At 34.1% G+C, this 18,685-nt stretch overlaps 2 protein-coding genes across 2 annotated transcripts; both read right to left on the bottom strand.

Annotated features, from left to right (window-relative positions):
* Positions 1-4,580: 4,580 nt before the first annotated feature.
* LOC130716881 (chalcone--flavanone isomerase 1) lies at positions 4,581-6,234 on the bottom strand. The gene is made up of 4 exons (XM_057566911.1): positions 6,035-6,234; positions 5,744-5,902; positions 5,051-5,274; positions 4,581-4,895 (listed from the first exon to the last, which is right to left on the bottom strand). Exons 1-4 carry the CDS (start codon positions 6,144-6,146, stop codon positions 4,710-4,712), a joined length of 681 nt encoding a protein of 226 aa, XP_057422894.1. The 5' UTR covers positions 6,147-6,234; the 3' UTR covers positions 4,581-4,709.
* Positions 6,235-7,632: 1,398 nt separating this feature from the next.
* LOC130716882 (chalcone--flavanone isomerase 3) lies at positions 7,633-9,423 on the bottom strand. The gene is made up of 4 exons (XM_057566912.1): positions 9,234-9,423; positions 8,669-8,827; positions 8,125-8,348; positions 7,633-7,985 (listed from the first exon to the last, which is right to left on the bottom strand). Exons 1-4 carry the CDS (start codon positions 9,340-9,342, stop codon positions 7,800-7,802), a joined length of 678 nt encoding a protein of 225 aa, XP_057422895.1. The 5' UTR covers positions 9,343-9,423; the 3' UTR covers positions 7,633-7,799.
* Positions 9,424-18,685: the final 9,262 nt, after the last annotated feature.

Raw genomic sequence — 18,685 nt, 5'->3', positions numbered from 1 at the left:
ATTGATTGTCAATGTAGATATTATGAATTACAGTCATTTGCTCCCTACTTGAGAGCTTCTAAACTGGTTGCTCTCGTACATAACAAATAACACAACTTAGAGTTGATATACTTAGTATCTCTAAATTATGGGTAATGTTTTGTCTGCATGAGACCGTCAATTGAAAGACCTCGTAACCGTTAGCAAATGATGTAACTCATCGTCGAATTTGCATTAATTGACATTCATCAAAATAAAGACTATTTACATGGCATCAAGAAGATAGAACTTAACTTAACAAGTTATGGTTTAAATTAGAATCATATCAATATTTTAACAAATCTAAATAAGATCATTAAGATTTAGTTTGGTATTAATGATGTGACGAATAAGGTATATATGGATGAACTAATGACTTGCGATAACCTAAATCTGAATAGTGGTAGTTGGTCTCAAATACGGGCCTAGTGAGGTGGTGTAGCTTCCATGAAGTTTTGGATCTAAGAGCCCCAGTGGTGCCACCCGGGAATAAGTCATTAAATTGTTGGCCTTTTCTCCATTAATGGATGATATATACTTGGACAAAAACAATCAAACACTACTATCTTATATAATCGAGCAAAACTTTAACCAAAAAAAAAGTCGAGCAAAACTAAAGAGTTGACTATATTTTTTTCGGTCAAGTATACCATTTTTTGACATAAGCATTTGTTTTGGTCCATATCTAAAAGTCTAAAACTGATTTTTTTTTCTCGATGAGACTAGCTATGTTTGGCATGCTTAGCTGATAGCTGAAAAGCTAGCTGAAAGCTGAAAGCTAATAAGCTAGCTGGAAGCTGTAAAGCTACATAATTGAAACAAAATTGTTTGGTAAAACTAGCTATTGAAAAAGCTGAAGTTGTAAAATGACATAGAAAGACTTACTTATATAATTTTTTTTATATTTAACATTACTTTATTTTCACATTAAAACCTATATGATATTAATATTTTAAAATTATTATAAATATTTTAATTTCACTCAAGTTATTTATCATCTTAAAAATATAATATTAATTTTTACTTATTTAATTTTCTATAATTTTATTAAATTAAATAGAATAAAAAAGAATTAGTAATTTGTAATATAAAATTATTTATTTTATTTCAAATTAATAATTATTTGTGTGCGGAAACGATGTGCATATGAGACAAGTGCGATAATTGATAAGTAAGTATATATGTTTACATATATATATATATATATATATATATATATAAGGCTAAAGGTGGAATTTTAATAAAATAATAAGAATAAAAAAATGAGAATATATTTAATAAGCTATAAGCTTTAAGCTTTAAGCTACCTGAGATAGCTTATAGCTTAAAGTTTTAAGCTACTGAAATAAGCTTCTTCACCAAACATTTTTATAGAACTTCTTCACCAAACACTTTTATAGAACTTTTAAGTCAGTCAAATAAGTGTTAAGCTAGCTGAAATGACATGTCAAACATAATAAAAAACTTATTGAAATCATAGTCATACACTCTTTTTTTGGGTCAAAATTGTCATACACTCTACTCAAATGGCCAACAATCAGTTTACATAGACAAAAAAAAATGACCTTTTCTGAAAGGGTGGGGTTAGAAACGAGTAATGTTACTCACACACCTCTCTTTTGAGGTGTGTGAGGTGGAATGATGAGAGAGATAGGAAGAAAAGAAAAAGTAAGGGAGAGAAAGTATGAGATGTGATAGATGGTAAGAGGAGAGAGATAGAAACAAAAAGAGGTGGAAATAAAGTGTTTTAAAAATGAGGTGTGTATATATCATTACTCGTTAGAAACACCACTCTCAACTCAGGTCAGATCCATCCACTATCCCATAGTGCCCCGGGTTAAATTATTTTCAGAAAATTAAAATTCTATACACATTTCATTTTTTATGTAGAAAATAATAATTTGGAAGCGTCAATCTCAAAATAGCTTTTGGACACTGAATTTCTTGTACGCATTTTTGTATTTAGTGAGAAATAACTACCGAAATTTCCAAAATTTGGTAGTTGTATTTTAATTTTGTATTTAGTGAGAAATAACTACCGAAATTTCCAAAATTTGGTAGTTGTATTTTAATTTGTTAACTGAAATTTTTGATCTTGAGCAAGGTATCCCTACAGCGACAGCTGTAAAACTAATTCATCGCCCCACGGTCAACGCACTAAGCGGTAGGGGTTGACCAATGAGTTTATTCTATTTGCAATAGTAGAGATTCGAACCCTCAACCACTTGGTTAAAGGATGAAGTGTTGAACCACTGCATCAACCCACTTGATTTATTTGTTAATTGAAATTAAATATAATTCACATAATTGTATTTTTTTCTTGAATTTAAATTCAAAAAGCTGACTTTCATATCATCACTTTATTGATAGGAAGGTAAAAAGATACACACAAAAGAAACCTTAACGCAGTGTTTGGTAGAGCTGAATTTGCTGAGAGAGATACAAGAGAGAGAGATTGGTAAGAGATTTTATCTCCACCCTCGTTTGGTTCTGTTCGACAACTGTGAAAAGAGAGTTTTTTGCGCGGGCCCCACGCCTTTTTTTCCTTCTCCAATTTGAGAAGAGATAGCATGTGGATGATGATTACTTTTTTGTTTCCTATTTTATCCTTGTCTACTCTCTCTCCAAGGCCCATTGGAAGTTGTAATTTTTTTACTTTTGTTGGACAACATAGTCTTTTTCTAAAAATTAATTTTTTTAGCTTTTTAATTTATATTATCCACCTCATTCTTTTTCTCATATCTCTCTTTCATCTCTACCATATCAAACAATCAATAAATCCACTCTATTTCTCACATATTTCTCTCTACTCAACTTCTCTCTTCTCTATTATCTCTTCTCTATCTCTCTCTTCTCTACCAAACAGAGTGTAAAAGTTTTTTATGTTGTGTAGTAGTAGTAACTTTCAATTTAACCCATATGTTGTGATTCTGAGTTTCCATTGATGAGAAGAACTTGCATAGCCAAACAACTTTTCAAATTAGGGGAAACAGTCAGACTGCTTGGCAATGCATGTTGTCCAACACTGCTTCTGATGATGACATATGTACTATTAGTCATATGACATTTATTGACATATAGAAATTCCAAAGGTGAGGTGGGGTGATTGCATTGCATTTGGGCATAGAAAAGAAAACAGAAGCAAGCACGTGGTAGAAAATTCAGCAAATTAAAATATATCTTCCATCACTGGCCGCTGGCGGCTTCAGTAGGTCCCAAATTCTTGATCAATCAGTCCCCACACCAAACCAGTCAATGGCCGGATCTTAATTATTCATATTAAATGCCTAATTTGCTGACTCATTGAATGAGTATCCATGGCAGCATACATGAATATCCACTTCCTATTTTTTCGGTGTATGCTAAAAAAAAATTCCCAGATATATTATATATATATGTATTTTTCTAATTTTTTTTATTAAAAGCGAATGAAGTACTAACTAATAATGGAGTATTAATATTTGATCACGGCATCTGAAGAGAGCAGAGCATCGATCATGTGGAGATTAAATTCAGTTTCTAGAAGGCTGGACTGGACTTCATGCATGTGTCTGCAGTGCCACACAACACAGTCCCCGCATGTCCTTGATTTCTTCAGTACCCATGCCGGTCAATAACCGTATCTTGGATCATCTATCTCCATCATTATTTTTTCAAAGGGCCCTACAAATTGAATAGGTAATAATTTTCATATCCTCTTTATTGGTCTCATTTTTCATAGTTGATCAATAAATGATATACCCACCGAACTACTAAAAATCACTACTAATCCGATCCACCCACTAAAATTGTGATCCGTACGTGCAAATTCAATACAAATAACTTGCATCAATTAATTGGTCGGCTGTGAGTATAGTGTTCTAAAATTGACTACCTTAACTCGAATCTAACCGGTGGACAGTTCTAATACTTATCGAATACATATCGTCTACAAAAGTCTAAAGGAAAGAAGAACCTTACGTACAAACTAAGCTACCGCTTACGACTTGAAGTGCTGTGTACTTATTGAGCTATTATTTATGATAGTCTAGCCTAAAGGAAGATTTTACTTACAAATTCTCTAAGCTAATTAGGCTTAAGAACTTGACGGATTGTGTACTTATTAAGCTATATTATCTATAATAGACTCGCACTAATTAAGGAGGATTTTACTTATGACAGAGAGTTTGTGTCTAGTTTTAATTATGTTACACGGAGTTGACAAACGGTCAAAATTTAATATTTATTATGTGTTATTTATTGTCTTGATGAAAATAATGATTCCACACCCTATTTTAATCAAAATCTTAAGGCAGTAAGCGTATGAATTTTCACACTTTGTACTATCCTTAATTAATTTATTATTAATCAATGTGAGACTTATCACACTAAAAAATTATCGATTTGGTTCAATCAATTATTCTAGCATCATGATCGAATCCATAAGCCGTCCAAGTTTAACAGGTAGTGTTATTTACCATCTTTTAATTAGCCTCTTTTTGTCATTATTTTGCCATTAGCCTCTTTTTGAACCCAATGTTTTCATGTCATTTCAGTGATAAAACAATAGAAACACAGAAGAGTAGAAAATATAGCACACTTTGATCACTTTATTGATAGGAAGGTAAAAGATACACAAACAAATTAAGCTTCGATATTTCAAAAAGCTTAAGTTCTTTATCTTTTGCAGCAGCCAAAACTTTTCAATCTTGTCAGTTTCCAGTGAGGAGAAGACCCTGGTTCATCACAATAGGCAACCTTTCAGCCAAACAACGCTTCAAATCAGGGGAAACAGCATGCTCGCCAATCATGGTCTCTAACACTGCCTCTGAGAGTGCCTTGTTCTCTATAACTACAGCCTCTTCTTCTGGTATCGTGTCATCCAAAGAGAAACTAAGCTGTGTGGTTTTCAAAAACAACAACACAAAGAAGAAACATTATATTAGTTAATCATAACAATCTAAACTTTAATAAAATGTTTTCTCTCTGCATAGCACGGGTTAAAATACTAGTTAAAATTCAATAAGAAACAAGACTCGCGGTATATACTAACCCCTAATTTTCCATCTGTTGATTGTCGGTAGAAAACAGAGGAACCTGGTGGAAAATCCACCTTCCTGAAGGCTTCTGCAAATTTTTCAATGGCTGTGGCCTCTGCTTCACCATAAGTTCCAGCAGACTTCATGTGTGCCACACAATTCTCCATCACCTTTCTTGAATACTCCACGCCACTCAATGGCCTCAGCTTGGACCCTCGAATTAACTTCTCAGAGGGACCTGCAAATTAAATTAAACAATTAGTTTCTAAACAATTATTCATATTTTAAAACCTTCAAACATGAAATTTAATTCTACTTTATTACTACAAAGAATGAATTAGTTGAAACTTTTGGTGATAATCATACTTTTGGAAAAGCAAGTGCATGCATGTATGTTGAGACCAAGTAGCTAGGACTTTTACACCAACTAGGACTCGTGCTCTTCTAGTTGACGACAAGTCAAAGCTACTCATATTCATTATGTAAGTTAATTTAAGTGTATATGTTCGGATACACGGTAAAAAATATGATAAAATTAATTCTTTCTATAACTGGTTGCTTCCTTTCAGTTTGTATTTTCTTTTTCTTATATTCGGGTTTAGCATCTATTATGCTAGTTTGAATATAATTCTTTAGTTTATTTTAAAAAAAAAACCATCAAAAGAGCTAAACAACAAAAGTAGAGAGAGGGAGTGAAGAATTCATACTTGAAATGATGTCTCTGAAGAAGTCAAGGGAGTCCTGCAACTCTTGTGAGCTCTTACCCTTCCACTTGGTGGCGAGTGAATCCACTGCTGTATCTTCCAAATACACTCCTATGCCAGTGAATTTTATGAACTTCCCCTCAATCGTCAACCCTCTCTCCCCTACACATTAATTCAAAAACCAACAATTAATCAACATGTACATATTATGTCACTTTGAATAAATAATTAAGTATTTATGATAATAGACAATTATAAGCAAGGAATTTATTAGAACTAATTAATTAGAATTACCTGCACCACCGAGGAAATAAGACTTGGCGGTGGCTGGAGAGGTGACAGACGCAGGAAATTGAAGGTTCTCCACCTGGATTGGGGTGAGGGATGATCCTTTTGCTGGTGCCATAGTCCCTCACTCAGACCACAATACTCAACAACACACTTTCTTAAGGATGTGGTTGGTTTTTGATGTGGCTTGAAATGATTCAAGTAGAGAAGGGTTTATATAGAGAGGGGTGAGGTGCTTCTAGTTCAATTCTATTCTACAATTGAATATTCTATTTGTATGTTTCATGCTTACTTTTATTTTTGTCGTTTCATATTGATACTTATTCACTATTTCTACTTTAATTGATGGCTTTTGAAATAATTTTGCTTATACCACAATATATATGTCATCCATTAAACAATCCTATTTGAGCCATGCAAGGTAAAATTTACCGTTATCTCATTGTACCACCGAATACTTTTTATTTCTTCCACTTATATTATGTATGACACATACTATATTTATGGTTCTAACTTCACCCCTTTTATTTTATTATTAACTTTAAAATTATATATAGAAACTTGTGCCCTTAGCACACACCGGGTTCAATAGATATTATATCATGTATGCATGTTTGATGCATATCAGACATAACATAATCATAAAATTAACTACATATACACTTGTATCATGTTATGTTTTGGATTGAGATATTTTATTATTAAATGATGTCTCATTTTCTGTCCTAACCAATAAATTCAAGATATGTCAATTAAAAAAATATATAAATATAACATTTATAACCTACATAAATAATTTTTAATTAACACGATGTAATTTTATTGACGAGACAGGAAATGAAAAGTCATTCAACAAATAATCATGATCCATCATGTTTAATGTTTTATAAGTATAAAAGATTTATCAAATAGATTTTTTATATACACTAGAAGAATAGTATGAAGTTTTCGACCAGTCCAAGACGCCACCAACGAGGGATGAATTAAGTCCACAAGCACGACTCAAAGTTTGCTCCAAATAGAACCTGACTCTAGGAAAAAGTAAATTGTTCCCCAAAATACAGTATGAAATAGAGAGGAAAGAATTCTAATACTAGACGAGACATGATCCTTCACCAAATTTTCCCCACAAGTGCAACCTGGAAATCAAGACCTCGTTACCCTAATAGAACATGCTTTTAATACTTTCAATTTTTTCAATTTGAGAACACAAGCCATTAGAAAGAATATTAAAACAAGACATAGTATAAAAACATGTATGGATTTAAAGCCATCATACCAACATCCTACTCTAACGCTATAGGTTGTGTCCCGCAGTTTGGGGAGAGCAAGTGTATTATGAATATTTTTATTTTTTTACCTTTAGTCTAGTATAAATTTACAATGACCGAGTCGATTACCCTTTCAAATTTAATAATATTGGTCATTTTTATTTATCGTCTATTATAATTTCTTAATTTTATATATATATATACATCTAACCGGTTCAATCCAACATAGTATCCTTAAGGAATCGATGAACAATCCAAGTTTAATAACATTTGGTAATAATGTTTATCTATCATCTTATTAGTGGCCTCATTTTTGTGATTATTTTGCCCTCGTTTTGAACAAACAAAACACTGTTTTCATTTCATATAAGAGTGATCGATAAAACAATAACACTTAGATCACTTTATTGATAGGAAGGTAAAAGATCACACACTGACACACAAGCTCGGATTTGTTTATCTTTTGTAGCAGCAGCCAGCACTTTCAACCTTCCGATCCATCAGTTTCCACTGAGGAGAAGACCTTGGTTCAGCACAGCAGGCAACCTTTCAGCCAAACAACGCTTCAAATCAGGGGAAACAGCGTGCTCGCCAATCATCGTCTCCAACACTGCCTCTGAGAGTGCCTTGTTCTCTATGACCACAGCTTCTTTTTCTGGTAAAGTATCATCTGGAGAGAAACTGAGCTGTGTGATTTTTAAAAACAACAAACAACACAAAGACAAGAAACAATTATATTAGCTAAGCATATTATAACAAATGTTTTTCCCGTGTATATATTGTACGAACTAAAGTCTAAAATACTAGTTAAAAGTCGTTACTAACCCCTAATTCTCCATCGGGTGATTGCCTGTAGAAAACAGAGGAACCTGGTGGAAAATCCAGATTCCTGAAGGCTTCTGCGAATTTCCCAATGGCTGCAGCCTCTGCTTCACCGTAAGTTCCAGTAGACTTCATGTGTGCCACACAATTCTCCATCACCTTTCTTGAATACTCCACACCACTCAATGGCCTCAACTTCGACCCTCGAATCAACTTCTCAGAGGGGCCTGCAGATTAAACCATACTTTAGAACCTTTAAACATGATGAAATCCTACTTTAATTCTACTTTGAGAAAAAAACAAGTGCATGCATGTATGTTGAAAGTTTTGGGGTTAATTCTTTTTGTAAATTAGTATATGTGCACACCCTGTAAAACTACATTGAAACTAAAATCTCAGTGAACAATTGTAAATTAAAAGATAAGAGATATTGCTTTTGTCTGCTGTGATTTTAATTTACCATCATTATTTACCTTGTATCTATCATGTCTTAAAGAGCAAAACAACAACTAAAAATAGTGTGAGGGTGTGAAGAATTAATACATACTTGAAATGATGTCTCTGTAGAAGTCAAGGGAGTCCAGCAACTCCTGTGAGCTCTTGCCCTTCCACTTGGTGGCGAGTGAATCCACTGTTTTATCTTCCAAATACACTCCTAAGCCTGTGAATTTTATGAACTTCCCCTCAATCGTCAAACCCCTCTCCCCTACACATTAATTCAAATACCAACAATTAATTAACAATTTAACATGTATAATCATGGGTGAATGTTTGAGAATTCTTCTATAATTAATTAATTACAAAGGGGCGGGTTGTATAAATGGCCTATGAGAAAGTTTAGGTTAAATAACTCATCATCCAATCACATTGAAGATAAGTGAGTTGAAATTTATATATTTTATTTATTAATTTATTTACAACTCACTTATCTCCAATACAATTAGATGATGTGTTATTTAACCCAAAACTTTCTCATAGGTCATTTAAATAACCTCAATTACAAAATCCTGAACAAGAACTAATTATGTGAGTAGTTTCTTGATGTTAAAATTGATTTTATTTATACATGTATAAATTATATATGTGTCTATGTGCATGTTTGTTAGAATTACCTGCGCCACCAAGGAAATAAGACTTGGCGGTGGCCGGAGAGGTAATCGACGCCGGAAATTGAAGGTTCTCAACCTGGATTGGGGTGAGGGGTCCTTTTACTGGCGCCATATCTTTCACTCAAACAAATAACACACTTTCTTAAATAAGGATGTTGTTGTTGGTCTCAGATGTGACTTGAAATGATCCTGTAGAGAAGGGTTTATATAGAGGGGGGTTAGATGTTTAATATCTGGAGTATATACGTGCTTCTACAGTTAAATATTCTATTTGGATGTTTCATGCTTACTATTATTTTTGTCGTTTCATAGCTGATACTTGTTCACTATTTCTATTTTTTTTTTACAAGAGGAAGACCACTATTGCTACTTTGATTGCTGGCTTTTGAATTTTTTTTTTTTTAAACAACAATGTGACCAAGGGTCTTTTGGAAAGTTTGAGGGAGGATAGGGAAAGACTTTGAGGAAAGGAAAGGGATGATAAGTTTTCTTCCGATTGGAAGTACATGCAAAATTTCACAAAACTCTAAATTTGTGGGAACTCCAAAAAATAATAGATGAGGGACAAGTTTTGAAGAGTTTTAAAAATTCATCAAAATTGTACCCTTTTTTTTAAAAAAAAAAAACTCTCGAACAATAGGAGAGTTTCTCATAAGCCTTCCATTTCTCTTATTTTTTCTCCAAAATTCAACTTACAAACATGTTGATAGTCTGGGTACATAACACCGAGTAACAATAGTCAGTTACCAAGACAGTTAGAGTAGTTAGGAGTCTTTAGCTTTCTTAAAACCTTTGGCTCTTTATGCTATGCCTCTACTCTTAACAGAAACAGAACAAAGCTAGACCCTAGGGCTCAAAAGTGTGTATTCATTGGATATAGGCATGGTACCAAGGGGTTTTTACTGTTTGATATTAAATCTAGAGAGGTGTTGCTTTCCAGGCATGTTCTCTTTCATGAAACTGAGTTCCCTTTCAAAACTATGGAGCACACTCTTGATCCTTGTGCCAGTGTGTCTTTACCTAGTTTCATGGGGTCTGAAGCCCTTGATTACACACCTTTACCTCAGGGACAAACACCTGATCCACAACCACAAGTTCCTGAAGTGTTGCCAGTACCTCAAACTGCCACACGACATTCCACTAGGTCCCGTCGTGTACCTTCTCACTTCCATGATTATCAGCTGGCATTGCCTTCCTCTATCGCTGCACTCAATTCCTCTTCCAAGGTTTCTTCCACAGGTATCAAGCATCCCTTATCCTCTGTTCTTTCATATACCAATTTGTCTCCCAAACATTATGCTTTCACCACTAATGTTTCTTCCACAGTAGAGCCTACAACCTATACACAAGCTGCTCAGTGTAAGGAATGGCGTGATGCCATGGATAAGGAATTAGAGGCTCTATCTCGCAATAACACTTGGCTTATTGTTGATTTACCACCCACGAAGAAACCAATTGGCTGCAAGTGGGTGTATCGTGTTAAGCACAAGCAGGATGGTTCTATTGATCGTTATAAAGCACGACTTGTAGCAAAAGGCTACACTCAAGTTGAAGGACTTGATTATTTGGACACTTTTTCTCCAATTGCAAAAACGACAACCCTTCGATTATTGCTAGCTCTTGCTGCATCTCAGGGTTGGTTTCTGCATCAGCTTGATGTGGACAACGCTTTCCTCCATGGTACCCTTGATGAGGAGATCTATATGCGTTTGCCTCCTGGTGTTTCTTCACCTCGGCCCAACCAGGTCTGCCTCTTGCAAAAATCACTTTATGGATTGAAACAGGCTAGTAGACAATGGTACAACACATTGGTGGCTGCTCTTAAGTCTTTGGGCTATGAACAGTGTCCTCATGATCATACATTGTTACTCAAGCGCACATCAACATCCATCACTGCTTTACTATTATATGTTGATGATGTTCTCCTCACAGGCAACAGTTTTGAGGAAATTCAAGCAGTCAAGTCATTCCTGCATAGTCAGTTTCGTATAAAGGATCTTGGTGATCTCAAATTTTTCCTTGGCCTAGAGGTTGCACGCTCTGCTAAAGGAATTTGTCTCACTCAACGCAAGTATGCGCTTGAACTGCTCACGAACGCTGGTTTGCTTGGCTGCAAGCCAGTCAGAACACCAATGGATTCCACTCTTCATCTTTCTCAGACTGGTGGCACACTCCTTGATGATCCCACTAGCTATCGTCGATTAGTTGGCAGATTGCTTTATCTCACTACGACGCGCCCCGACTTGAATTATGTTGTTCAGCAACTGAGTCAGTATTTAGCTTCTCCAACGGATCTGCATCAGCAAGCTGCAACTCGTGTGCTTCGCTATGTCAAAGGTGCACCGGGGCAGGGTCTTTTCTTTTCTGCTACTGCTTCGCTGAAACTTCAGGCTTATAGTGATTCTGACTGGGCTGGTTGCCCGGATACTCGTCGCTCTATTAATGGTTATTCCATTTTCCTTGGCTCGTCTCTGATTTCCTGGCGCACGAAGAAGCAAACGACTGTCTCTCGCTCTTCATCTGAAGCAGAGTATCGAGCTCTCGCTGCCACTGTGTGTGAAGTACAGTGGCTTTCCTACTTGTTCCAGTTTCTGCACCTCCGTGTTCCCTTCCCAGTTCCTCTGTTTTGTGACAATCAATCCGCTATACATATTGCACAGAACCCCACTTTTCATGAGAGGACAAAGCACATAGAACTAGATTGTCATGTCGTGCGTACGAAGCTCCAAGCTGGATTGATTCATCTCTTGCCGGTTTCTACTCGCGACCAATTAGCTAACATATTTACCAAGCCACTTCCCCCGTCTTTATTTCCCACTTTTGTACTCAAGCTGGGCTTGTATAATCTCCATGCTCCAGCTTGTGGGGGGGGTAACACCGAGTAACAATAGTCAGTTACCAAGACAGTTAGAGTAGTTAGGAGTTAACAATAGTTTGTTAGAGTTTGTTATGCAGTTAGGGTCAGTTACAGGTTAGTTAGAAGTAGCATTAAGCTATTAGGATTAGTATTTAAGCTGAAAGCTGAGTCAGATGTAATTCACCAATTCATTTTTTCACTTTTACTCAATAACAAAATCATCATTCTCTCAGTTCTCAATATGGTATCAGAGCCTATCCTAGATCCATTTGTTGTTTGTTGTGGAGACTTCCCATATTTGGGGCATCCGTTGTTGTTGTTCCCACGTTCCAGGTTGTTCAGTCCTGGACGTGAGGGGGTGTGTTAGAAGTCCCACATTGGCTAGAGATAGAGCATAAATAGCCTTTATATATGGTTGTGCAAACCTTAACTCTTGAGCTAGCTTTTGTGGTTGAGTATAGGCCTCCCAATTTCTAATAGTACATATACCAAAACATGATGATGGACTCATCGATCACTATATATTTCTCTCCTTTATTTTTCGTTTCTTTGAATTTTTCCTTTTCATATTTTTTCAAACCTTTATTTTTGTCTTCGTCTTTATTTTATAAAATTAATTTTGCCCTCTGATCAAATATAGATGATCTTTCGATTTAAATTTTATTAATCAGAACTGAAATTGTTAACATAGTAGTAATGATGTAAGATATTAAATTTATTGAAAAATTTAGGTTTAAATATGTTTTTGGTCATAAAAATAGGGTTAAATTGTAATTTGGTTTCTCCAAAAAATTCATAACTTTTAATCCAACTTTAATGAAATAGGTGAAACTATACCTGCGACGCATTTGGTGGTGGTTTAAACGACCAATAATGTTTTATGTGGCAGTTAAAAACCGCAATTAATGTAAAAAACTGCCATAAAATACAAATAAAGACTAACTTTACATATTTCATTAATGCGTACAAAAAAAACATATTACATTAATATTTTGGACTAAAAAAAATTAGAGAGACAAAATTCAATTCACATATATTTTAGGAGGACTAAAACTAAATTTAAGCCAAATGTTAAATATATTTTTCTTAAGAAACAACCCCTTGCGAAAGCACTTACTAGTATGTTGGCCCCATCGCTTGAGTAAGCTTTGAAATTTAAACCTTGACTAGAATTTATTTACTTGAATTCCTATTGGCTGCATTAAGTTTATTCAAAAGGTTGGGCTTTTGCCCTCATTATCATAAAAAAAATTACTCGAAGGTCTTATAAAAAAGTTCATTCAAAGGAGAATGTTCGTCTAGTGATAAATCACAAATTCGTCTTCATGAAAGTCGTTTTTTGGAGGGATTGTTACAGTATCTCGAACAAGTGATCGATAACATGTTCTTTCAAGAAAAACATAATGCTAATTTGTCTACCTATAGCGTAATTAATAATAGGATTTTACTAACTTCCACTTATTTAAAAGAAAAAAAGTAGTTAAGAACTTATACCTTTGAGAATATGCTAAAAAAATTTAGTTCTAACTTGTTAACTTATCTTTTGAAGAAGACATGTGGGATTAAGTTTATAAACCTATTATAGAGATTGATAACTTATTCCCACTTATATATCTTTATTAAAATGAGTATATGTTAATAAATTACCCCTTTACAAACTCTTCTAAAAAATAAATGAATATAAGTTAATAAAACCCCTTAGTGAAATATTGTCAATAACTAGATTAAAGACTTAAATGCACTTTTGGACCCCAAGTTTATATTTTTTGCGATTGTTGACCCTGATCTTATTTTTTTACGAATGGAGACCTTAATCTTTCAAAATGTTGCATCGTTTACCCTTCCGTCCAAATCCGTCAAAAACTTGACGGAACCCACTTGCCTGGCCTTCCGACGGAAGGGTAAACGGTGCAACGTTTTGAAAGATTAGGGTCTTCATTCAAACTAAAAATAAGATCAGGGTCAATAATCGCAAAAAATGTAAACTTAAAGGTCCAAAAGTGCATTTAAGCCATTTTTTTTAAAATACACCTTTTATCCACGTGAAAGGCCATATCAGCGTGTTCCGTTATGTTTTTTACGGATTTGGACGGGAGGGTAAACGGTGCAGCGTTTTGAAAAAATAGGGTTCCCATTAGTAGAAAAAAACGATAAGGGTTGACAATCGCAAAAAGTTAAAACATGAGGGTCCAAAGGTGCATTTAAGCCTAGATTAAAAGCTGGTTGTTAAAATTATCGATTTTTTCCATCAAAAAAAAATTATCGATTTTTGAGTTAAGTAAATCTGTTATGAACAATTGAATTTGAGGTTGAATAAATGAAAGAGTAATTTTTTTTTGAACATATGAATGAGTATTTTTAAACATGTTTAAATTGTGTTAAAAATTTAATAAGACCCTCCAAAACTTTAGTCAAGCTCCACCATTGTGTGAGAGGAACATTATTGCCGATATTTTAGGTCACTAAACTCTTCTATGCATATCTGAAAAATTTTCCCTACTTTTTTTATGTGTTTAGATTTATTGACGTAATTATCTTTTTGTATTCTCCTCAATTATTGTTCATTTAATTTAGAAATAGAGTAAAATCCTGCCTTTCTCTCTGAATCTTCATTGTGTATATATCTACTCTTTCATACTCCAATTTTGTGGGCACCTCATCTCAGTCCCACCTACCCACCAAACTCAGACAATAAAAACAAACTGGCTGTTCTTTGTTGAATTCTTTTATGAAATTATTGTCATCACATCACTTCTCTATCGATGACTTATAACAGCCTACTTGTTTCTTCTTTTTTTTTTTTGGCAGTGTTTGATCTTTCTCGTCCTTAGAAAAAAAGAGACAAATAAAGTAAATTAACATCGATCACATCTAAATATCTAATCAAGTTTTAAAAAAAAACCTCACATTAAATAAATGTGCTCAAACGATAACTCAAGTGGTAAGAGCTGAGGGACATCTGAGTTGAGTAAGAAAGGTCCAAAAATTAATTCCTGTAGGGTGCAATTTATCTTTCAGATGTACTAAGAAAATATAAATAAATAGGTAAAAATTAAAATGTCAATTTGTCTTCACAAAGTTTATGTGGGTCTATATCAAACTTTTATTTTTTCGAAATATTTTAAGATAGAAGATGATGCAAGAGGTAAAGAAAGTCTCCAAACTAAAATTGAATAGCATTTATAGTAAACATACATATACTTATACTTATACTTATCTCATTAGAGAGGAATGTGGAATTTAATATGTGACTTGTCAAAATATGATACTATATATTTTACTAATCCATTTGAGTCTTTGAAATAATTAAACTCTACATACTTATATTAATCCATTTGAGTCTCTCACATAATTAAGTGGGTAAAATTCCTCTAATAAATCCTTCTCTCTATGCGCGCACTTTATTTGGGGTTAAACTTAAACTAAATGCTTAAGGAGTTTAATCTACCCATTATGCCGAAACTTTGTTACCATGATCAATTGTGGTGGCATGATAATAGTTATGTAAATTTTAATTTAATTTAAGGACTCAAAAACAAATTATGCACGTCTTTTCCCTGGATGATGTTTCGAAGACACTAAGGATAAAGAAGAAATAATGAAAGATAGGGACATAGAAATTGTTTGTGTTTCCTTGAGGCTTTGTCTCATTTGGAAAATGCAACATTTTGCATAATAAAGGAAAATAATTCTGCTTCAAAAAGATGGATTCCGGTCCAAAGATGAAAAAGGACAAAAAGAAATTAATGCCAGTAGTTTGAATTGAATGACTATTTAATGGTCCTTATAATTCATGAGTCATGACCACACCATGGAAATTTTTTGACTTCTAATACGTGACACATAAGATAGGAAAATTGCATAGGTACATGTATGAATTATGATGGCATTGGGAGGAAAGAGTTGGCCACCATAGATTTTGTTGATTTTCCTTTTTTGTATAATTACCTTTTTTTTTCTTTCTAGAATTATAATTTAGAAACCACCACCTGGTGTTCGGAGATTCTTCAGACCAATAAGCCACCAAAGAATTAGCATATATAAAACTAAATACTTGAATACTTGATATTTCACATACAGATCAGGAAACCCATTTTGGATAAACAGTTTAAATTAAATAAGTATTTACTCAAGTAAATCTAGTCGAATAAGTAATATTGTCTAAGTAATATATGAAATAAGCCAATGATGATTTAAATATAGGTTCAAAGAAGCCTTCAAGATTTTTTTTATAACAATTCTAGCAATATGGACTATGGATTTGGTATTTTTCTTGATTACCAGAGAGTTAATTAACTAAATTGTCCACAACATTTCCCTTGAAGTTGAAGTTGCATGCAGTAACTTACTGAGACAAACATAGAGATGTTTCATCCCATATTATCAATGAGGATTGAATAAAAGTTGAGCTCTCATATTTCTTTGTCTGTGTACATGTTGAGTTTCATCAATTGCCAATGAAATCGAAAATCTCAAATGAACAATTCTACCACTAGGAAGAAAAAGAGAAACAATTTAATTAGACGCAATATTGAGCATATTTTTTTTCTTTTATACTATGGTGCCATGTCAATAGTATATTTTATATATGAATGTTTTTTCCAGTTCCACCATATCTATGTAAGAAAAAAAAAAGCCTAATTTATTTAAGTTAACTCCCTCTATTATTATGTCATAAACTCTTTGTTTCTCATTAGTGTAATATTCCTAAAAAGTTGCAAATGTACTTTTTTGTAAATCGTCCATGTTATAATAGAGTTCTTTTACAACAATCTTCTTGTTGTATTGACCAATCAAACTAAATTCGAACATTGAAATTCAGAAAAATGGTTAAGTGACCTTCCGTAAGATTAAAGGATTTGCTCAATTCAAATTAGAGAAAGCTTCTCTGTCTCAGCAATATCAATTTCTATATCTGCATAGAAATTAAAAAAAAAACAATTTATAATATGAAATATAGTTTTTTTTTGACAAATAATATGAAATATAGTTACAAACAGGTGCTCACTAGGGTGGGCAAGTTTCAAACTGGTCCACTGGTGGACCACCATCATATGTCGTTGGATCTTGGAATCTAAGAATATTCCTTAGATAGATGGCTAGGATTGAAGGGATGATAGAAGGGTACAAATGTAATATTCTTTCTTATTTTCAGGTTTCTTTTTTCTGAAAAATACTTCATCTTCTTCCCTTAGTTCTCCAACCCTTCCCCTTACAGCACCACCACAGATCTTCTCCCCCATAAACCACTTCCTCCGCCCTCTGTTTATTTCTCCTTTCAGATCCGAAGCCTAACCACCACCAACAAAAATCATTTTGGATCAAAACCTATAACTCAGATCTGGATCTTCTCACCTCCCATTCTAAGATGCATGTGGAACTTGGATCTGAATTTGAACAACCCTCCATCACCATCAAAACCCATGATGCAGGGAAAAGATGACGAGATTCAAGAGGGAGAAGGAAGGCGAGGGGAAGACGGTGACTGTTGGTGGGGTTTCGTCGGAATCAACCTAAATTTGGCAAGAATAACAAGAGGAAAAATTAGAAATCAATCTAAAAAAATCAAAACCCATAAGTTCAACCAGATTAAAATAGATTGAAAAACAAAAAGAGTGAAAGTTTCACCATTCTTCAAGCATGTCAGAGTTTATGGAATTGACATTAACACCAACATGTGCGTGGGTCATATTCTGGGTTTGCTAGGAAGAATGCCAAACCATAAGAACTCTGCTCGATCACCCTCTACTCTACTCTTCTCCTTCTTCCTCTTTTTGAGCAGATCTGGGCAGATCTGGGTAGGTGGTGATGAAAACCCCAAAACCGAAACCCAAAAATTTGTCACCTGTTCAAATGCGGCTTCAATCTCCTCCTCTGTCAGCGAATCCGCCGGCAAACCAGCACTCAGTGCAACATGGCCTCTGTTCTAGCTTCTTTGTTTATTACCAACAGAAATATCACGGGCAACTGATACAGAAGAAACAGTGGCGGAAGAGGCAAGATCATTGTGCCTCCATTGCTAGCAGTGAAAGCTTCAACACCACCGCTCAATGAAGGAGGAGCAAGAGGAATCCTTTGCTGCCAGAAGAAGAAGAAACGTGAGGGAGATTGAGAGAGAGACGCGTGATTGAGGGTAGGGTTTCTCTTTAGGGATTTGAATTTTTTTTTAGCTTTTGTAAATTACCAATATACCCATGGGTGCACCGGTGAACCAGTTTGAAACTTGTGCACCCTAGTGGGCACCTTAAAAACAACACTTTGTAGTACAATTTCTACTTTTTTTCATATCTGTGTGTTCCAGCTAATTGAAAAAACAATTAAATACGTAAAAAGCAACACTCTGTTTTAGTGCATATAATTAAGATACATATCGTCATGTAATTTATTATGGACAAAGTTGGTTTTATTTAAATTGATTACTGTAAAAATAATTTAAATGTGATAATTAAATTTTACCGTTGATTATATCTAATAATGAAGAAGTTAAAATTAGTAATTTTCTTACATGATTAAAGTAAAACTATTTAATGTTTGTATATCGTTAGGGTAAACTTGTTTTACATAGACACTTAATTGACTGCATATCAGAAAATAAATT

Source organism: Lotus japonicus, chromosome 5 (assembly GCF_012489685.1).
Source record: "Lotus japonicus ecotype B-129 chromosome 5, LjGifu_v1.2".
Taxonomy (NCBI): domain Eukaryota; kingdom Viridiplantae; phylum Streptophyta; class Magnoliopsida; order Fabales; family Fabaceae; genus Lotus; species Lotus japonicus.
The sequence above is the reverse complement of the archived record's forward strand: the minus strand, read 5'-3'. Positions and strand labels throughout refer to the sequence as shown.